This window comes from Pseudopipra pipra, chromosome 4 (assembly GCF_036250125.1).
Source record: "Pseudopipra pipra isolate bDixPip1 chromosome 4, bDixPip1.hap1, whole genome shotgun sequence".
Classification (NCBI taxonomy): domain Eukaryota; kingdom Metazoa; phylum Chordata; class Aves; order Passeriformes; family Pipridae; genus Pseudopipra; species Pseudopipra pipra.
This window is the reverse complement of record NC_087552.1, coordinates 53,676,391-53,699,765: the sequence shown is the minus strand read 5'-3', so window position 1 is coordinate 53,699,765 and position 23,375 is coordinate 53,676,391. Positions and strand designations below refer to the sequence as shown.

The 23,375-nt window shown below is 35.0% G+C and overlaps 1 protein-coding gene across 1 annotated transcript in view; it reads right to left on the bottom strand.

Moving 5' to 3' along the window:
- The window catches only part of ARAP2 (ArfGAP with RhoGAP domain, ankyrin repeat and PH domain 2), a 119,636-nt gene that overhangs the window by 5,378 nt on the left and 90,883 nt on the right, over positions 1-23,375 (bottom strand). The window contains exons 26-33 of the mRNA XM_064653048.1: positions 21,425-21,499; positions 20,327-20,444; positions 15,676-15,804; positions 11,383-11,522; positions 7,986-8,068; positions 6,531-6,566; positions 5,999-6,062; positions 1,698-1,829 (exon numbers count right to left, since the gene is read on the bottom strand). Of these exons, the coding sequence (XP_064509118.1) occupies positions 1,698-1,829; positions 5,999-6,062; positions 6,531-6,566; positions 7,986-8,068; positions 11,383-11,522; positions 15,676-15,804; positions 20,327-20,444; positions 21,425-21,499 (777 nt within the window). The remainder of the gene's footprint in view (positions 1-1,697; positions 1,830-5,998; positions 6,063-6,530; positions 6,567-7,985; positions 8,069-11,382; positions 11,523-15,675; positions 15,805-20,326; positions 20,445-21,424; positions 21,500-23,375) is intronic.

The following is a 23,375-nucleotide window of genomic DNA, read 5'->3' as shown; positions in this document are numbered from 1 at the left end:
TCAAATTCATGGAAAGACTGATAGAGTGGTCTCCAAATGGATATCTTTTATTTTATTGACTGCTGTACAGTGTTTCTCCATAGTAAACCATATCATATATATAATTTCTACCACAATTTTACTATTCATTCCAGTGCTGGTTTTCCATGAAAATAAAGTGTTAATTTTTATTTTTCCTTTATGTATTTTTGTGTTAACCTTCCTAAATTATACAAATACCTTTTACATTAAAATTCTCTAGATCTAGTCATGGCATAAATTATGAAGACTGTCATTTTCAACTTTTATGTTTAAATGCAGACTTCCTTGAAATTGCAGTCTACAAAACATTAGAGTCCTTCCTAATGAAGCAAATTATCCACAAAACAATAATAAAAAATAATTACAGTACTGTAAGGTATTAAGGATTTTTAATCATGAAGCTCATAATCCAATAAAACTTTTATCCTAGAATATCTGAATTTGTAGCTATCTCAAAGATTAGAGGTCTCAACTGTACCTGAATAAAGAACAGCTAAGAGATATATCTAAGGGTTATAAAGTTTTTTGACTGATTTACTTTCAGCAAAGAAGTTTGAAAATGCAATCATCAGAAGCAAGTTATTAAAGAATTTAAAAAATAGTTTCTGAGAGAAGGTTAAAAAGAAAGGACAAATTAAACAAAATAGGAAAGCTATACTTGCATTCACACTGTATTATACTCCTGTGATAAGGCAGAGCAGAAATGCCAGAAAAAAGTATATCACAAGAAAGATGGAGTTGTCTTTTACATAAAGCACTTCTCCTGTCTTTGCTTTTGGCTTGCTATGGAACCAAGTCAACTTAAACACTCTGCACCTGAACTGCTGTCTCTGTTAGTGATGATAACAGATACTATATTAATTACCCTCCCTCAAAATCTTCTAATACATGGGAGAAATAACACTGCAACAGTCAAAGGACCAAACTGTTGTTTCAACAGTCATTCACTGCTGCAGTCAGGTTAGTTACCACTATTACTCCCAAGCAGAATAATACTCCACTTCTTCATCTCAGCTGAAAGTAAGGCAAGTAAGTCCTCCTCACAGACATCAGTATCTATGTGGATACCAGAAAGTAACCTCAAGCTAATATGATAAGGTCCAAATGCATCACTACTGCAGGTAATGTAGTGACACAGCTCAGTTTCTGCAAAGAGTTGTAACTAAAGCCTCTTATTCTTTGAAACTAATAATAGTACAATATAAATGTATCACAGTCAGTTCCATCTGAACTTTTCCACTGTATTCACAGAGCTAACTGTACTAAAACAGTACAGTTAGATAGAAGAAAAGATATGACAGAAAAGGTATGAATGACAGTTTTCAATAACCTTATTAAAATAAAACTGTAATGCACTATAATAAAGTGCAATATATATTTCCAGATAAAAGTCTTATTTCTAATGAATAATTTTTGCTAATAAAAAACCCAAGCAAAAATAATTTTAATCAAAACTGTTAATTTACTGAACAGCCAAAGAGGTGACACAAGTTTAGATTACAATAGCTTGTTCACATTAAATTGTCCTAAATGTTCCTTTAATGACAAAACATTGACAGAGATAAAAGCACTTCCATTTTATATTTATCCAGCTCTAGTTAGTTTATTATTACTGGATTATTTACAATTACAGTATTGTAGTTAGATGTTATATACCAAGTTTAAACCCCACTTACTTCTGTATTCTCCCTGATTTTACAAGTGTTCTTCTCCTGATGAATAGGAATCAGTGGTAAGCCTCTGATCTTTGGACTTTTAGTTATGGACTGTTTTCTTGCTTTTCCAGCAGGTGGCCATATATCTGCATGCTGAAGAACAAAATGATTCCTTATTTTTGATGTTGGAATTTCATAAATACACAACATTCTTTGGTATGCAAAACTCTCTTGGAAAAAGCTATCTACTGCACAACACCATGCCCTCCTCTTGTAGAAGAAAGAGGAAAACATTATGCTGCTTAAAATTATTTTAATATTTTGTAAGTGCTGCACAATGCTGACTGAAAAGAAGCAAAATGTGTCTACACAATTCTCATGTGTCAAACATCTTCCCTCCCTAATATTATTCCAATATCTTCTAAAAAGAGAAAATATCAAATGCAACATGCATATTGACTTGATTCACAATTTCAAAATCCACAAAAGCATACCTTTGGGAGTCCCAACAAAAGTTTCTGAAATAAGATAAAATTACCCGATTTGCAAACAAGTGTTTCAAAATGTGCAAGACCAAGTGCCAGGTCCTACACTTTGGCCGCGATAACCCCATCGCTCTCTACAACTACCTGAAAGGCAACTAGTGATAGGATGAGAGGACACAGTTTTAAGCTGCACCAGGGGAGGTTTATGTTGGACATTTGGGGAATTTCTTCACAGAAGGGGTGATTAGACATTGGAATGGACTGCTCTGGGAGGTAGTGGAGTCACTGTCCCTGGAGGCGTTTAAGGAAAGACTGGACATGACACTAGTTGACATGGTGGTGTTCAGTCATAGGCTGGACTTGATGATCTCAGGGGTCTTTTCCAACCTAATTGATTCTGTGAAAATTTATATTAACAATTTAGAAGAAAATAATTGCTTAACCTATAATAACAAGCATTATCCAAAATGAAATGGCTTGATATTCTGAATGCTCCAAACCCACAATCTACAAATATACAGATCTGCCTTCAATAGCAGTCTTTGCTTGAGCTCTACTGAAACAGGTCAGTTTTGGGAACATATGAGGTTTCCTTCTGAGTGAAAAAACAAGACTGTGAAGAGAAAGGAAATAAAAAAACATAAATCACTAACTGAGTTTTTCAAGTTTGAGCACATGTACTTGAAGCTCACAGTCCTCTGATGATGTTAATAGTAACCAGAAAAAGAGGTCTGAGGACAAGGTAGTATAAGAGTATCTTACTGAAAAATCTTCAACATGACATACTGTGAATCAAAGAGAATGTACAAGGGTATAGCTAAATTAGCACAACTCCAAAAGAAACTGGCAAGCCAGAACTGCAAATCCATGAAGTAAGTCTCTTCAAGACTGTATTTAAAAACAGAGTTGTGGAGCTATGATCATATTTGCAGGTGGTCTGCAAGTAAAAATAGCATTACCAGTAAAAAGCCATCAGAATTAGTGACTAATGATTTATGATGGCAGTCCAGAAATTGGAAGCCCCAATTCCCAATTCAGAAAAAGTATTTTATAGATTCACATCTTTATAGAGTAAAAAACTCTCACACATGGTGCTGACCAGGGTGATGTCAAAGCCTGTTCCTCCGCAGTGAGCATTAAGAATATTTTCTTCCAATGAAGCGAGAAGGTATTATCTGAAAGAGCAGCTCTTGCCAGCCAAAATCAGTTTACTTTGGATCAAGACACAAGACATAAATGCCATCCAGAAAGTGACTGAGAAACTTTAATTAGACTCTGAAGAAAATTGCCTCCCTTAATTCCCAGCAATCTTAAGGAAACTATCCCTGTCAATTAAGCAGCCTGATTTCCGTTTTGTGCCTGTAACATTTCTTAAAATAGATCTCTGGGAAAGTACATCAGAAATACTAGCAGCATATGAGGCCACATAAAAAATTTATTTATTCATAGTTTTGACCCATCTGTTCAACAGCACCTCATGGTAGTATAATGTGCCTCTAGTTGATCAAAGGCAATAGAACTGGAAGAATACCACTGTCTATCCTTGTACCAATAAATTACTTCCAACTGTATGCTATGTATGCTCTTAAGCGATTTTGTACAGAACTATTACAGAATTCATGAATCAAGTTTCAACCATGCTTTTCAGGATGATTTTGCATGGAACTGAAAGAAATATTGCTCCTCCTTCAAACATTCACAGTATTTACCAGCTTGGAGTAGAATCTTTGGGTTACCTTGATCATCTGTATCAAAAGTACCCTCGTCACTAGATTACAGTGGGGTACCTACACTTTGCTATTTATATCCTCTGCATTTTTTATACTATAGGAATAATCATTATCAGAAAACAGGAAAAAAAAGAACAGTACTACTATCTTACTGATAATAATTACCAACAAAGTCTTACTCTGCTCAAGCACTGAGGAGCACAGTTACATTGGTTTATGTCCCTCCTAATTGCAAGAGATCATTAAATGGCAATGTCTTAACACCTCAAAATCTACTTTACAGGATTTTTCAATTTTTAATCTATGTTATTCCACTGATGAAGAAAAGATGTTGCCTGCAGTCTCTCTAACATGCATGTCCTCAAATAGTGATAGCACATATGGTAAAAAACAAGCTGTTTTCTCTAAAGATGGCCTCAACTTGAAAATTCTAACTAGGAATAACCTCAGATGACATCTACAGTTTTCTGATTTAGAAATGGGATAATGTAATAATAATTGTCTGCTGCTGTCTGATACAAAATTTTTTAGAGATCTTATAGCAAGCTTTACCAGTATGAGCCACTGCATTCTCAAGATTTTCTCTGTAACTTAAAGCAGTAGATTGCAATAAGAACAAAACAAAAAAGCTGCGTCATTAGCACACCATTTCTCATGTAGTTTATAGACTGACATTACTGATGTCCAGAATGCTGATAAAAAAATCAACAAACTCCACAAAAAGACCAAACCAAACCAAAAACCCCTTCCAATGTTGTTCATTAGTATGCTAATTCATTGCACTGTTCATTCATTGGAATAGTTAAAAAAAAAAGCATGAATTCATAGCAAATTTTCTTTTAATGTACATGAAATTATTAATTTATTATTTGTTAGAAAAAATTATCCTGAACATTGAGCAGCAATTGTCAGTTTTTTATCTATATTGTCAAAGGAAGATTTTTACATACCACAGTACCTGAGCAGAATCCTAACAAACTGCCCTTCTTGTTATTTTACATCAAAGGGACTTCAACAGTTACCAAGCTTGCATGAGTTATTTCTAAGTATCCTATATCAATAACCTCTGAGCCTATTTGTTGTGACACTGCTCATGTTATGCCCATGAGATGTATGCCAGAACTGATGGCTGTTTCCATGGAAACTACAATAGTTACCTCAGTTATGGGAGCTGAATAAGACAAGAATTTGGAAGTCTTACTTTCAAGGCATGCATTGTACTTCTAGCACTACTATCTACGAAGGTCAGATTCTGTTTTAGAAACCCTCTAAGAAGTACGTATTTCGACGTCTTGCGCCCAGCCCACTTTATGCAACATGTAAAGCTCACAGGTTATTATAAATCTAGCAGTGTTTATTCACAGTGATATTCTGCAAAGCTCCTTGAACATCATGGGAAAGACAAGAAAAATCTGACAGAGATACAACATCCTGCTAAAATCTTAAACTATGTTCCAGTCTCCTATCGGGTTGAATTCTTCCCATCTCTCTTACTTCCACTTATCTTATGTATATGTTAAACTCCATTTCCAAGAATGGGTTATATGGCACTCAAACATACACCCTCCTTACAATCTAGTAGCGAGCAAAATAGTACTTCATGATAATGCCTACGCAACACAATGAATTGTCAGTGTTAACTAAGCTAACCTGGACATCAGAGAAATACAGCTACGTTGGCACAGCTCTTCAACAGGGCTACTTCACACCACTATGTTTTTAAACAAAACACTCCTCTTCCATGACTTTAGCAACCTCCAAACTAGTGAGCAGAGAAATAGCACTCAGGTGCTGTGGCACACAAACACACCCCTTAAGACAGTGGCCAGAATTTCACCCACAAGAAGTTTCCACAAAGGAAATTAATTTTCCTGCTTTAACCAGCTTCCATACAACACAGTGGGGTGGGGTAGTGATGCCAGAATCCAATATTCTTCTCGCTCTCGAGGCACTCACAGTCTTCATAGACTAAGACCTACTTTAGGCAGCTTTATTACATTAAGTATTCCAGAAACACTGGCACTGAACCTTATATAACACACACACATATTGTTTAATGGGATTTTCATAGCAGCAGTATGTTACATTTCTTTGATCAGATTAGTACCTGTGCAATAAAAATGCTGATCATCCACTCCATCTGCACATCTTGTCCATCACAACATATATACCTAGAACACAATAAATAATTAACAAGGAAAACAATGAAAATTCCTGTTGCAAATAAACATTAAATAGGCTTCTAAACTACTTCAAACAGTTCTTACCTTCATTCATGATGTCTATTACTTAGCACTCCCAGAAAAAAATAGGGATATATAAATAATTCCAATTATCACTTTACCCTAATTTGCCTGTGATTCATTTCAGGCATGTACATAAGATTAAAATCTATCATTCTAACTTTATGACTATTGCTTGGTTTCTTGTCACAGAAGGAAGCCAGACACTTAATCCCAAAAGATGAACAAAACACATGAATTAAGAGAGTTTCTTTACTTAAAAAAATCATAACAAAAAGTCAACATGCAAGCAAAATAATGTCCATTAATTTTCAAACACTCTTACTTTGCAATTGAATGTTTCAACAAATATTAGACAGTGAAGTTAAACCAATCATGTGTTTCATGTTTACCTACCACTGCTGCTTTTCAGAAAATACTGCAAGCCCCCAGCTGAAAGAAAGAAAATTTTCAAAAATCAGTTCCATAAACAGAGACATTCTTCAAACTGCAGAGATTAATTACCTTTATATAGTGCTTTTAAGCTGAAAAAAATAAAATTAAATTGAAAAGTTTAAATGTGTAGCACAAATCTAGAATGAATTGTGGGTTTGAGGATGGATTTTTCTCATTTTCTCACAGTTGATTCAGAGGTAATGAACATTTTGTTCTGGACAAAGGGTTATAGTCAAGCCCTGCAGATGGTGGCTAACTACTTGCCTCTTTTTGGCTGTGGCTGTACTTTGTGAAAGGTGCTGGAAGTAAAACTGCCCAGCAGAGAGTCCACCATAGTATGGAAATCACAGAGGGAAGAGAGGTATGCTTGCACCATAAACCAAAGGAATCACATGAGTCTATGGAGATTTAATAATTGCTAGGAAAACAAAAAGGGACTGGGTACACAATGAAGCCTCTGAGGTGAAACAAACACAGACAATTCTGGAGATCCAGAAGAGACTTGGCAAGTTCTGCTTTTTAAAGTAGAATAAAAATAAAACTGAAGGAAAAAAACCACCTGCAAAGACTCATTTACATAATCTTTTTACTCCTATTTTGGATTAATCTCCTACTCGTTCTGTGTTTAACTTAAAAAAAACACAAACAAAAAAACCCAAACCCAACCAAAAAAAAAAACAAAAAACCACAAAAAAACCCACCAACTTTTTCTTTAAAATGCCTAATCTTTGAAATGTATAGATGTTTTTGGGGTGTTTTGAATTGCCAACTTTAAAGGAAAAGTTCAAGCAGATCTGTTTAAAGGCTACAGCCAACCTAGACTCCCCCTGGGATAAGATCCTATGCGCATTATCTCAGTGTCTCAAAGCTTTGACTGAACAAGAACTGGAAACACCTGAGAAAAACAGGTGTCATTTTTCACTGCTCTTTTCCAGAGACATAATCACTGTAAAGGGCACTGTAGTGTTCAGCTAGAAGAAACATCAAAATAACAAAGACCCTGAAAAAGGAAAATACTCTACTGAACAACAGGAACTGCCACTAAAGGCCATGACTAGCTGGCTTTCTCTTCTCTCTTTTTCCTTGGTGCAAGGAAGGTGTGTCCATCAATGAAATTCAGGACACATATCACAAAACTAAGTGAGCTAGGAGCTAACATATCCACAAGAGATAATAAATGCACTTTAGATTAAGAAAAGGGAATCAATAAAGTAATTTCCTAGCACAGAAGAGTTAACATGTAACATGAAAACAGAGAGGAACAGAACAAATAATATGATAGAGAATAATTTAATTCAGCATACTGCTATTGGCTTTTTGACTTTTCCTTGTTCCACAATGTTTTGTGCTCCCCTTTCTTGATGATACAAGTACCTTGCTACACAGTTTTTGACATATTTTCTTTTCTGTTCTTACTTTGTTGGTGGCTTCATTTTCTTTTTTACTCCAAGATACAGCTTCAGGGAATTGACAGGCAACACTTTTTCAGGTTTGCTAGCCTGCAAGTAAAATAAGATCCTAATTATTTTATCAGGAACGTGCAAAAGAAAATGCCGCATGACTGACTTCACGGTTAGGCTTCTTTCACGGACTGCACCCCTCTTTTCTAGCAGATCATTACATTTTTTTGTCTCTTTCTTTTCCACTAAAAAAGTGTACCAATCACCATTACTGGAAGCAGACTGATTAGGAACTTAAGGTTCACATGAAATCACAAAACTGTAACACAGTTAGAATAATGAAGATGTGGTGCTATTTAAAAAAAATGGAGTGATGTAATATATGAACACAAGCTCTTTGAGAGAGACAGGGAAAATGAGAGGTGAGGTTGCCCTCTGTTAAAGGAGCTCTTCTATGGGATGGATAATACTACAGTGAGACTTTGCTTTAGATCATAGAATCATAGAATGGTTTGGGTTTGAAGGGACTTTAAAGATCATCTAGTTCCAATTCCTCTGCCATGAACAGGAACACTTTTCACTAGACCAGGTTGCTCAGAGCTTCATCCAATCTGGCATGGAACACTTACAGAGATGGGGCATCCACAACTTCTCTGGGCAACCTGTTCCAGTGCCTCACCAGTCTCACGGTAAAGAACTTCTTCCTAATATCCAGTCTAAACCTACCCTCTTTCAGTTTGAAGCCATTCCCCCTTGTCCTGTCACTACATGTTCTTGTAAAATGTCTTCTCTGTCTTTCTTGTGGGCTCCCTTCAAGTACTGGAAGGTCACAATTAGGTCACTCCTAAGCCATCTCTTTTCCAGGATGAAGAAACCCACTTCTTTCAGCCTTTCCTCATAGGAGAGGTGCTCCATCCCTCTAATTAACTTGGTGACCCTCCTTTGGACTCGCTCCAACAGGCCTTCCTGTGCTGGGGACCCCAGAGCTGGATGCAGCACTCCAGGTGGGGTTCCACCAGAGCGGAGTAGAGTCATAATCATCTCGCTCACCCTGCTGGCCACACTTCTTTTGACGCAGCCCAGGATACAACTGACTTTCTGAGCTGCAAGTGCAGCTGGGTCATGTCCAGCCTCTCATCCACCAGCACCCTCAAGTCCTTCTCAGTAGGGCTGCTCTCGATCTGTTCATCCCCCAGCCTGTGTTGAGACCGGGGGTTGCCCTGACCCAGGTGCAGCACCTCACACTTGATCTTCATTCTCAGAGTTTTTCAAGACTTAACTGAATCAACCCCAGGTTCTGACCTCAGTTACTACCCCTGCTGTGTACAGGAGGCTGGATTAGAGATCTCCCAAGGTTCATTCTTTCCTTGTTCCTTCTTGAACAAACTACATTTAGCCAACATTCAACAGACATACACTCACACTGAGTATGAGAACTAAACGTGCCTGGAAGATGAAGTGCTGAAAGCAAACAATAAAGTTCTCATGTACACTATTCTACTACAGAGCACAACTAGTATCTAACACAACACAACAGCATCCCTTTAGTACTTTAACGTTAAGTGTTTTAGCTTTCAATTTAGGAAAAAAACCCATCAAGCAACTTAATAAATCTTATAATCCCAGTACATAAAGCTACTCCATAGTGTTTACTGTCCGTGGATTCTCATTTCTACCTCTGCAGCTTTCAAAATCTGACACTCCAGTGTGGGGGAAAAGAGACAAATCTGAGATGGCATAAACACTTAAGAAAACAAAACAAACAAAAAAACTACACAACAGTTTTACAGCTGGTATTGTTGTGTAACTTCCCGCTCAAAAGAAGGGTACTGCCAGGATGAAAAGCATCCCTGCAAAATATACTATTTAGTTAAACAGCTATATACTTCTCACAAAAATGTACCTCAAGGAAGCCATTTGTCTGTCTGTCAGCTTATCTCTTAACACAGAACATTAGAGGTGTAAATTATTTCAGTCACTTCATAGACTACAGTAACTTAATATACAGTGTTCATGGAAACTTTTCACTTTTTTGATAATTGCTCTTGAACAAGGGAAACACTTAACAGAATGTATCTCCACCTGCATATACAAACCTAAATTGCTGTTAATGAGGATTTATAAATTAATTAGTACATGCAGCTTTCCTACTATTAATTTCTAAATATGACTAAAATTAAACCAAGACTATTAGTGGTAGATGAACATTTCTCAAAAGAAAATAAAACAAGTTGATATACACTACATCTGAATACATTTGATTAGAATGGTATTTCCATCTGCTTTTTTAAAAAAACAAAGGTGAAGCCATTTATAAGTAACGCTGTTCAAAACTCCACCTGAGCTGGGAAATTCAATGTTTTATAAATCAGAATGGCTTAAAAAAGGAGATTATAAAGTAGTACAATAATCCTATCATAAAATCTTTCCAGGATACTAATTATAGGTATATTAATTTATTCTCACATATGTGCCAGTTTGAATTTTACCATTAAATTATGAGACAAATTTTTTGACATTCTGGGGACATTCTAATAAAGATTATATCCAAAGCATTACAATAAGACAGAGTACATCAGCTTACCTTAGCAAGGGATATGTCTTAAAAAAAGTACTTTATGAAGGTCAGCAAGTATACATCTATATTTGCTGGATGGGAAGAACCAGCAGTCAGCAAAAATAAAAGCAATTGAAACTTTTAAGAGATTTTTTTTTTAAACCAGAAATTATCAAAACCAAAATGAAAACATAGTTCACGATGAATATTATTTACTTTATACTTTAATACCACAACAAAAATCACAGTTTTAAGAAAACTCCCATGAAATATTTAAAACTGAACCCATCATGCTATTAAGTATGATTAAGTTTGCTTCTGCAGAATTCTGAGGTATATCTAATCATCAATACTAGTTTTTAGATGACTGAGAATAAATCTGAAAGTTGTTGGGAAGCAGGGAAAGATTTTGTTAGTGTATTCAGAGTTTTTCTTTCCTATAATTTCTTCTGTCATGAGACTTATAGGTATAAGAACCCTGTTGCTTGTAATTTTTAAAGGCTCTGTGTGAAATACCAAGAAAAAAAATGGCACACAGCTCACTTAAGTTCCATATTACTTCTACTACTGCTTCTACAGTAGGTTTTCAAAAAACTTAGTGACAGCAGAACCTATAGGCATTCCTAAACATTGTTTTATTTTTAATTTTTAAAATTTATAGCAACGCATAACCACAAAAGCAAATGACAAACTCACACAAACTCCTTTTACTAATGCACTTGTGAAACAGCAAGACAAAAATCTTATACTTCAACCCCAGACTCTAGAAGTTGCCATTTAATGAGTAATGTTGATCATACAAATAAGAAAGCTAAGTGAGTACTTCAGAATTTGGTGGAGAGTTTGTCTGTTGTACCTTCATATCCTTATAAAGAAGCAAATTTCCTTCCCGTAACACAAAATAACGGTCTTGAAACTTGTTTCCAGACAGCAGTTTTGGTGGTTCTTCTTTGTACTTCAAATTGCCTGCTTTCACACTACCTTTCTCATTTTTCTCTACCAAGAAAAAAAAAAAAGGAATTTTGTTAGAAGATGTTACAACAGTGGAAGCTGTACCAATTGCATGTTAGTGTTTGCAACTATCTGTATTTTATTATTTATGGTTTTTGCTCTTCTTTTAAAGAACCTGTTGACAGTTATTCCACGCATGTTTATTGAGGAAGCTTCACAAGATTTTAACAGTGAAAAACATTAATGCATTAGATGCACAGTTGTGCATGCACAAAAAGTACACGAGTGATATTCAGTCTCAAACATCCAAACATCCAATTATGCAAAGACACTTCGAAGTGTATCTAAGAAACCTAGTTAGATTGTATTTCAAAACTCAGAGTCAGATTCTACTGTCATATGCACAGTGCAGAGAGACTTTGGGACTACTTGGAAAAGTTTTTCTCAATCTCATCTTTCATACTGCCTGAAAACCAGTTGTTTAAAAAGTGGGAATTAAATTATTCCTCCTAATTGTTTGCAAAAAGAAGATAACTAAAATTTGTGACTCTGATTTTACTTCTGCTTTATATCTTAGTAAAATCTGGAGTCATTAAAAACATTTAAATAGATAACAGAAATTAAAAAGATAATAAACTTCTACGATTTTGTCAAATAAAATCAACTACATTCTCATTAGCATGCGTGCCGTTAAAGGAAAAATCCCAACAGAAAATTTCCAAGTATTTTTGTTAGAATTTAAGATCAAATCTAAAGCCAGAATTGATATATTTCAACAATTAAAATCAGAAGTTACTTAGATTTCCTTATTTATTAAGTGAAAATATACATGCACAGCTAAAAGAAAGCACTAATGTATTCCCTCTTTGCCAATAAGAATATTTATTTTATTTTCAGAACAGAATATGAATCCTCTTCCACACAATCACAAGGTTTTTTCTTTTATTTTTTTTTTAAACCATACCAAATGAGAGGAGCAGGATACTTCCACGTCTGTACCAAATCGGAAGATTTTAAATTTCTGCACACAGCTCTCAACATGACAAAACCTCATTCTAAACTTCACAGCACTCCCACCATAGCCAATCTATCAAATGCTTGATACTTACAAAGATCTTACAAAATAAATCTGAAATAATCAGAATATGTCCTGATTGGAATGTATTTTTCAGATACAAACTTTACAAAACATGATAAACTTGCTAGAACTTTGAAACTACTAGGAACTAGATGCACGTCATCCATGCAGGATTGATCCACCTATGGTTTAGAAGCTTGCATTTCAAAGAATATCTCTGAATAATAGTCCCTGTTCTCAGAAATCAATACTTCCCACTCAAATTATACAACTCTTTACTGGTAAAATTTCAAGAACTTATATACACACACTTTATAGTGAATCTATTGTCTCATATTTTTCTAACAAATAAAACTTTAATGTTAGAAATTTTCAGGTAAGGAGAAGAAAAAGGGCCTTGAAACAGAATGAAGCTGTACTGAGTATCTCTTATACCAAAACATAATACATATCTTGCCCTGCTGAAGAGCACTTGAAAGAGTGCTCCTGCAACAAGCATGAAAATCTATGGAATAAATTGTCAAGAAAGAGTACCTAAAGATCTGGAAGAAAGTGGAAAACTCACCACAAATTTACTGAAACATATCAATACAAATAAACTAACACCTTTTTCATGGAAAAGGGAAATTGATTTCTAGACAAGAGAAAATATACATCTAGACCCCAATACAATGTTTGATATTGCACAACAGGAGAAATTAGTTTAAAATGGACAAGATGAGAATAAGCATAACATTTATGGAAAAGGAGAATGTACTATGTATAAGGAACGTGGGAAAAGTTGCACTGGCAGGGAAGACAGTGATAAGTTGCCAAGATGAAATGAGGCTAATAGAGTTGTTCCTTTAGGCTCACTACTGAACCAACATTATTTCGAACACCACTCAAGTCTCTGGAAGAAAAAGGAGAAAAGTGCTGATGACACAAAGCTCTGAGGTAACATTAATAAAAAAAAAAAAGTCAGGAGTATCATAATTTAGTCTTTAAGATTATAACATAAATCAGGTAACCAAGGGAAATTCATGAAATTAATTATAAACATAACATGATCACAGTCCTATTAATTTTACTTCAAATGAAGAGGACATTCATCCATCCAGTTGTCCATTTGTATGCACTTAATCCACTGTTAAAAAACATACTTCAGGTAGTAGTGGTTGAACATCTGGCCTGAGCTCTATTACTCAGTGAAGAGGAATTATCCACACAGAGTGTAAAAGACAGAAAAGACTAAGGTCTCCCCTTCAAGCCAGCAGTTATTTCCCGTACATTTTTGAGATGGAGAGCCACAGCATAACCAAGTGCCTCCTACTCTAAAAACTGGGAACATTCCTTCCCCAGTGATCTCATTCTGTGTATTTTCTCACTCTGACACTATCCAGTGTTGCAAGAATAAGATTTATCTAAAAAGCCCTTATCTTTTTGTCCTGAAATAGCTGCTTTCTTGTTTTAACAGTGTGTACGTACAAAAAAATTGGAAATAGAAACAATTAATGCATTGATTCCTGAAAATAAAAAACGTGGATGAATGGGGCACAATTTCTCTGAATCTGTGCCTACACTTCATATATATACACTGTTTTGCTCAAGTTAGTGAAGTCGCTCCTAAGTATTGCTAATTTTTCAGAGTAACTTCACAAGCTAAAAGTGTACTCGAAAACTCAATAGAGAACTGAGTTTATTTTTAACATTATTATAACACAATCCAGTTAGAAAAAAGTAATGTTTCAGAAATTAAGCACCTTCGCCATGTAAAAGTTCCTTAAAATGGCAATTCCACTCTCAAGAAAAGATTTTGTAACACACGAGATTATTCTGCCATGTGGAGTTTGCAGACATTGATGTTGTAAGTCTGCAATATGGCAGAGACTTGCCTTTTCAAACCACTAAGAAAACCAGAATAACTTATTTAATAAGGTTTTAATTATTTTAAAGCAAATGGAAAAATCAATAAATATAAGTCAAAAGACAGTGTGTCTAGACTAAGATCAAACTGAATTGAACTACTACTGTGATGGGTTGCGATAACAAATGGAAGTAAAATTTAGGAGGCAGGAAGGAGTGCAAAGGGTAGATCTTCCCTTTAACTAGTACTACATTTTGTAAATTGACAGTGCTCTAATCCTTATGTGTTTCTCAGAGCAGTGATTCACACAGTCCTTATGATCCCTTTTCTGATTATACCTCAACACTTAGTGTGGTGATGGGAGTTCATATATCAAGCTTTTAATGAACCAGGCCATTTCTCTCCATTCAGGATCTGCTATTACACATTTAGAGACAGTGAAAGTTGAACATAAAAATCATAATTAGCACACTTGTTCAGGTTCATTCATATTTGTAAAATATGCTGTTACAGGAACAAAGCATGATGAGAGAAGGCTATTACTTTCAGAAGAATAAGCATAATAGCATAACAAGATACACAGATTGAAAGATTAATACATCTGTGTGCAAGAAAGAGAGGAAAAGATTACATATTTGAATAAGCCATTAGATAAAATAAGATGGGCATTAAACCAGGCATCATATGTCACCATCACACATTTTACAGTGACAGCATACATACAGGATTTCAGCTGCTTGAAAAAAGGATAGTGATTTTTGGACATCTAAACTTCCACTTCCCTCAAAGTAGATACTAGATACTTAACAGGAAACTTAAATTCAGGTATTATTTGGGGGAAAAAAAAAAAGACTGGGGAAGCTTGTAAATCATATTTTTCCACTATATATTTGACCTATATTTCCCCTCAAGTGTCAGATCCTTTTTAAAGGCCACGTACTCTCCAAGTCATTCAGTTGCTTGAGTACGTAATTCAAATGAGTATGTCACCTGGGACAGGGCAACCCTGGATGTACGTAGAGACTGGGGAATGAGATGCTGGAAAGTAGGGCCACAGAAAAGGGACCTGGGGGTCCTGGACAAGTTGAATATGAGTCAGCCATGCCCTGGCAGCCAGGAGGGGCAACCGTGTCCTGGGGGGCATCAGGCAAAGCATCACCAGCTGGTTGAGGAAGGTGATTGTCCCGCTCTGCTCTGCACTGGTGTGGCCTCACCTTGAATACTGTGTGCAGTTTTGGGCACCACAATATAAGAATATACACGAAGTTACGTACCACTGAAGCGGTTCATCATGTCTGCTGTTAGAAATCTTTTTATGATCAGATATGCAGAGCCAGGCTCCGGTAGTGAACTCCAGTGAAGAACTTGTTCTAGTACATTCTCTGTATAATGCAGAGGACGTTCTGAAAAATGCCAGAAAAACAAAACACAAAAATCCAAAATTAAAATAAAAGACAAAACCTATCAAGATTGGAGGCCCTTACAAGTTACATATGCCTGGTACATAACACTGCCTCATTGACTTTGAGTTATAAAAGAACAGTGCTTTCAAAATAAGACAAGTAAGAACTTAATTGACTTTCTGAAGTAATATCTTTGCTGGCAGGATCTGCACTGGTAATGAATATAAAATTAAACAAACAGTAGCAAATATATAATCCAAATATCCAAATATTCAGTGACCCTTGTATTTAGTTATATTTTTTAATGTAAATACACTAAAGCACTGCTTTCAAACTAAATACAAAAGTTAGGAACTATCACAGGGCATAGCTAAATATGTTCAAACAGAACTGAGCCCTGCAGCAATACCGTGCCTCATTGGCCTAGGCTCAACACAAAAATGAAACATCATAGCTACCCATTCTATAAAATCAAAGAACCAAAGAACTTGGAGCAATCACAGAGAAACAAAACCCTCAACTGGTATGGATTATACTGTCGGTTAATTATCAAAGCAGACTGAAACAGACTCCTGGTTTCATTACATTCCTTTTACTAGAAGGGAGAAGCATGTAGTCTTACTGGGTCTTCTCCCTCTTGCCGTAGTCAGGGAATTTCCAAACTTGCACCTTTATATTTCAACCTCTTACAAAAAGTACAAGATTAATATAGCAATAGGCATGACTAGACCATATGTGTGCACTTCAAAACTTCAGATGTTCAGACATATATTTGTTGATAGGTACCATCCATCCTAAAAGAGAAACTCTGAGATCCTAGCACAGAACAGAAAAACTTCAGTGGTAAGAAAATCCAGCCAGTACTCCATACATATCCCAGTTCATATACCACATGAAAGTAGAGAAGATCTTGCAGTAGTCACTAAATGTTCATTACCAGATCCAGCAGAAATCTGAGTGTGACAGGTATTGCAACACAACCTGAGGCAACACTTCATGTAGATGGGGAAAGATTGCACTTTACCCCTCTAATTAATCCTTCCTATACATAATCACATTCCTGAAGGCTTTCACCTGCTCAGCATCAAGCATCTACTGTAATTTAAGAAAACAAAAAAGCCTTAACAATGGCTTTGTGGGCTACAACTTAGAGCAGTGGGTTCAAATGTCATTTTATTTCCAAAGAGAGATTTGCATACCAATTTGTGTTGGTCAGGCCTTGAGAAGATCTGGGTACAGCTCCTGAAAAGTCAGACCTGTGTGACGCTCATGTTAGGTCACGCAGTCTAGCCCAGTGTCCCTTGAGTACTGAAAAGTATACTGCCATAATCTCATTTTTCATTTCTGCTACGGTAGATGAATATGAAATGTAAACAGCTGCTTTGGGACTGTCCAGCACTACACTCTAGCAGAATATATTTTCCTGAACACCTGAATACTAGTGCTTCAGAAAGCAACAGCCACAAATAACACACTTAAGTGACAGAAAAAACTACTGCTATTTTGGGATGCAAAAAAACCTACCCTACCTGCAGACTTGTGATACCACCTATATAAAGATTTTATTATTCTGACATGACACCAAAGCAGCCTAAAAAAAATACCATTCTGTAGACAGCAGCTCAAACCCTATTTTATAACACCAATTTTTCTAGCCCTTTTGCTTTAAATGATCAAACTTCTAAAATTTTCTTTGGATTTTTGGGAAACAGTGAATGCTGATGTGATAAAGCGAAAACAACTTGATGCCTTTGTACAAGAGAGAAAACCCACTCTAAGGAGAACTTTGCAAATCAAATGCAGGAGACTGGCAAATCATTACATCTTCCTAGAACACCAGCTCTCCCACAGTAAACACCTACTGTTTTATTTATAGTTATATTTAAGACCATCTGTCATCATAGATTACACGGCACATAAATCATCATGCTGAAAACCATCACCTATTTTACTGGTAACACACCTCATTTACAAACTATTCATCAATCACCTATTACTAAAAAAAATATGCACCCTATTTTGTAAAAGCATATGGTATTGAATATTCTGCATTAGGCTAGATAAAATCATCAATTATTGCAGCTTTTCTATATGCAAATAAATTAGTTAATTTTTAATATTGCAGTTTTAGTATTTTGAACAGCAAGCAGTCAACACATACATCCAATTACCCTTTCTTTCACTTAGGCCATCATATGCTGGTAAATATCTGGAACTAGTCATTTTCACCTTAAACAACATTAACTATCAGTAGAAAATTACTTTCTAGAAAATATAATTCCAATTTTCTTGCCTTCTCAGGTTTTGTTTTCAGGACAGTGTATCTTAAAAAGTAAATAAGTCTTATGAAATTTCAGGATTGAGTGCAACAAATGGAATACTACCACACACTGGGCAGGTACTAGACCATGCAGGAACAAAAGTAGACAAATATTTTTTATCAGAAAGGTACTGTGATTGTTTGTATATGTTTGAAACAAATATGTAACCTTTGTTTGTCATTGCATATCAGAATTTCAACTCTCTTGTAAATGCCTCAGGTTACATAATATTCAGTAGTGTTTGTTAAATGACACTAGCAGAATCAACTCGCAGCAGCAAAGACTCAAACAGTCTTTTAGTTCTTTAGCGTCACATTTGGACCAAAGACTGCATAGAACTATTTTTCTCTGTGTTCCAGCCCTTTGAAAACCCACTAGATTCAGCCATAGCACCACAGGAGTATTGATGAGTGTCTCTTACTACAGGCATTATTTTTATTTTAAAACAATAATTTGCTTGTTCTGATGCATTGATTCTTCCAGAAAGGGATCCATGAAGAAGACATTTCTTCAACACTGTCTCTGTGACTGACAGATGATGAATTAGGACTTACTTTAGTTTTCTTTTTGCTCGGTTGTTTTGGGTTTAAAACACTCGTGTGCCATTTCTAATTTGTGTTTGAAACTTGTTTCAATAGGAAACACTCTAATCCCTGGCCTGTATTTATTGTCCTATGTAGTGCCTTAGTGTCTCACTCTGAGTTTCATTTTGCCATTCGTCCATAGTCATTAGCTCAGACAACATTTCTATCCCACACTAAAATATTAGTTGTTGCACTGAAATACCTCAAGAAGCTGTTGCAGGGTCTATCTTTTTACTTACTTTTATGTTCTCTTGGCCATATCTAGTTTAGTTTTCATTTGCCTGTGTTATATAACAAGTTTAAGAAAATAAAATTCCCTCTTCAATTTTTTCCAATGCTAAGAGAAAAGAAATAGGATTTCTAGTGTACTTGTAGGAATTATCAGGACTCTTCTAAGGATAACAGATGCTAGCATTCTTAGTCAGTTGTCACCCACATTCATGAATCTGGAAATGAACTCAACATTACAACCCCATACAGCATCACCAACAGACTGCAAGATGTGAAGGGCTCAGGATCACTTATTTTAAGTTAAAAAAGAGAATACACTTCCATTCTAGTTATTGATACTGCCAAGGTCAAGACTGATTATATAAGTAATTATACACTTACATAGTATAAAAGAGATTATTGTAAGCACATCTGAAAATCAAGTACAACAAAACTATTCAAACAATATTGGAACATTTAGTAAACTTACTTTTTTCCAATTCCTTATACTTTTTTTTCCTTAACTTGAAAATAGGTATCTTCACTACAGAAATAAACTAGTCCACAGTCTCCTTCTGTACCATAACAGTAAGAACAGCAACTTACTATGAAATGCAAATAAACGTTGCATATTTCTGTCCCCATGTATTCCAAAAATCAGATTACATTAGTGAGTATTCATCAAAATACAATGTTTTAGTTAAAAAAATTCCTATTACTCTACATTATTTTAAATATCTCTAATAATAAAATGCCCCAGTATGTTATACATGCTCCAGCATGTATAAAGCACTCCCAATGTTAAAATCTCTTTACACTTCATTAATATTGTGACCATGTGACATTTGCTTTTGTTGGGAGCAGAATCATATTTCAAATAATTTTTTCAAGAATCTGTTAGATACATCCTAATGCCACTTGCCATAAACACAGGATTACACACTTTATGCCTCCTTTTTCATCTACATACATAAAATAATTGACTAAATAATGTAAAAAAGATTCTTTCTCCTAAGTATTACATGTATGTTCTCATTTCATTTTTTGAAAAGCATTATTCCTTATAAAATCAAGTGCTGACATTCTAATGAAAATAAGTTTCTTCTTTAAGACTTATTAGTAAGACCTACTTTTCTATAGCTGATGATTAATGAACTGCAAAGCACTGTAATATAAAGAACATCTTTTCAACCCCCAATTTATAAGCAATTTACAACAATTCATCACATTACTTCTGGCAAAGTGTAGAAAGAAATCATGCAGACACCACAGCCACCAGATGTAAAACACTGGCATGAAGGCTAATATTTTTTTACCATAAAGTCTTTAACTAAGCTTTTGATGATGTTAAGTATTGAAAAATTAAAACTTGCTGATTAAACTTGCATAAATTTTAATGTCACCAACCAAGTTCTCCATTTTCAAGTACTTCAAAAGCAGCCCAGATATCATCTTTGTTGGGAATAATGTTTTTGATTCCTAAAACATCATTAGTTAATTCCTCTGCTTCCATCAAAGGTGATACCTGTAATACAAAATGACTCAGTTTATATCTCAATTACTGATTTCTGATTCATTCTTTCAAAGTGTTCCTCCCTGCAACTGCCTTAAAAAAAAAAAAAAAAAAAAAGAGCAGTAGTAGATATATATGTTGGAAATCCATAAATCATTCATCAGATTCCAACACGCTTTCCTTATTTTGTTCCATGAGACTGAAGTTGGTAACTTGAAATTCCCTTTCTCGACCATTGAAAAATTTGGAAAAAAACAAAGCCTTAGTATGTTTTCTTGGGTGTGGGAAGGTAAATATTACAGCAGCATCATTTTTTTTTTATCTTAGCAATGCATATTCCCATTTTTAATTCAATTTAAAAGCATGTGCATATGTGTATCTATGTATACCACATACCCCACATATATAAAAGCACAAGTGTTTGAGAGTTATATGCTGAACAGAACCAAAAGGAAACAAAGTCAGAGAGGTGTAACAAAAAAATCATAGAGCACTATTACGTGGAGATGAGAGTATTTAAAATACACTATCCAATAGAGGCTGAAAAATCTCAATTATTGTTAGTAACAAGCTTTGGTTTCTTAACACTCAAGGCATGCAGAAATGTAAAGCCACAGGCAAAAAGAAAAATCAGGAGGAACATCGTTTAAATGGCCTATCCTATTAAATAAAACCAACATTCATTGAGTACTTGTTAATGTTCTTGTGTGTTGCACCCATAGAGTTGCAACAATTTATACCACAGTATACTAAGTAAAATAAAAGGATGTCTACCCTTTAAAACTGTATCATAATATTTTCCTTAAAAATGCAAAAATGCATAACAATCAGTCTTTACATAATTTAAGCAACATAGCAAGGTCTAAAATAGTGATAAACATAAATGCACACTTTCTTGTGCAATTATAAAAAAAAGATGTATTAAAATAAATTGATACACTTCATGAGAAAGTGCCTCCCAAAAAATCACTGTATCATTTTCATACACTAACCCTGATGATAATACTACAGTCTGGTTCCTTCCTTTCCACGTAAACTTCAATAAGCAAATCTCCAGCCTGGGAAACCTAAAACAAAATAATTAAAAAGAAAATTAGACTGTCTTAAAAGCTTTAGAAATATTCTTTTAAATAGGGAAAGTACAATTATTATCTAGTAGATGTGCTAGAACCTAACGAAGTCAAACTCTTTCCACCCACTTATCTACAACAGTAGTACAAATGTTGACTATAATGGGAAATCCTGCACTATATTCGCTTTTATTTGAATAGCGTAAGGAAAAAAATACCTCTTCACAGGTTCAGGAGGAAAATCCTAACCCTGACTAAATCCAACAGAACTACATCAAACAAAATGAGCACACTTTACAAATATTCAAGTAAGAACAGGAAAACTAAGGGAGACATGAAGTAAGTGGAAATTTTAGATTTATATTTAAGACTTCAAAGTCTAAGACATAAGTGTACCTTAGTATCTTAAATTGACAGAACCATAACTCTTATTTAGAGGTTACTCAAGCTCACTTCAGAACCAAAACAGATGATTACAATTTAAAACCATGAAAAAAGGACTGTAACCCTAAATTGACTTAGTTATGAATGAGAGGAAAAATTACAAATAACAGAATATTTCAGCCATATACCCATGTGTACATATTCAGAAAATCTAAATTCATTACTACAAATACTACATTTATGATGCGTAATCACAATGAAAACTTGTCATTTCATAATTAAAGAAGGAATCAAAACAAATGTTCTTGATATAAACCTCTGTCAGATTTGTTGGAGAGATATCTAAACTATATGTACAATGCTAATGTGGAACAACAAGATAAAGCAAAATGTACGACATAATTGTACCCTTTAATTAATAAGCCAATATAAAGAATTAAAAATCAAATTAACACTAAGAATAACAATTTGTGTTTTTATTTAGAGAAAAGTATTGATAGTGATGCTACATATCTATATATTACTACAAAGAGAGGAAGAGGTTAAAAAAAGTATAGAGAAACATACATCTATATAACAAGTCAAGCCTTGTGATACATTTTGACTAATTTACAGAAGCTAAAGCTACATTTTTATAGAAAAATAAATGGCAGTGTTGAATTTTAAATGAGATTAACATTCTGAAAAACAGTAGCTTCTAAGTTAGTTTAGCCTCTGAGAATAGAAAACTAATGGAAACATTTGTGATGAAAAACATTACAAAGCTACTTTGAAGAAAGCTGCTTAATTATAGTGGCACAGACCCAGAAAAGCTCATTTAGTTGTAAAATTTGCTTTTCAGATGATATTACAGAAAAAGGTTGGAAATAAGAATGAAGCTGACACATGATTTCCACTGGGCTCATGTACACAACCGTATGGAGGGAAAATGTGATGTAAATTGCAGCAACAGCTGGCATAAGTATATGGTGGACAGAGAATAAAGAGCGGCTAATGAAGTGCCACCTGGAACAGAACTTCAGTGACATTTCAGACATGTGAACTTCCAGTCCTTCAGCAGAAATTCCATACAGTTTTTCTTCTCTGAACACTCTGCATCACCAGAGATAATACTACTGTGGCAACCTGTATATTCCAACGTAATAAATACACACATCACTGATTTTTCCACAAAAATGCACACATTTTGAATGCAGTAATGTCAGATTATCAATTGTTAAATGTAAAGAATCTTACAATTCTTAATTGTAGCTGCTTGAGGCCTAAGTTGCCAAATACCCATTATGCTTACATGATTACAATGATGCTGTTATGTCACTCGGTTGCATCATGTCATCAGTTTTATCAGTAATTGGAAACCTGCAGAAAACTGCTGCAGTAAACTGATGAGACTGGTTGAGCAAGAACATGTGCTGAGCCACCCTATCTCAAGCCACCTGGCTTGAGTACAACTTAACAACGGCACGGTGTCTGAGGTGAAGCAGAGGCC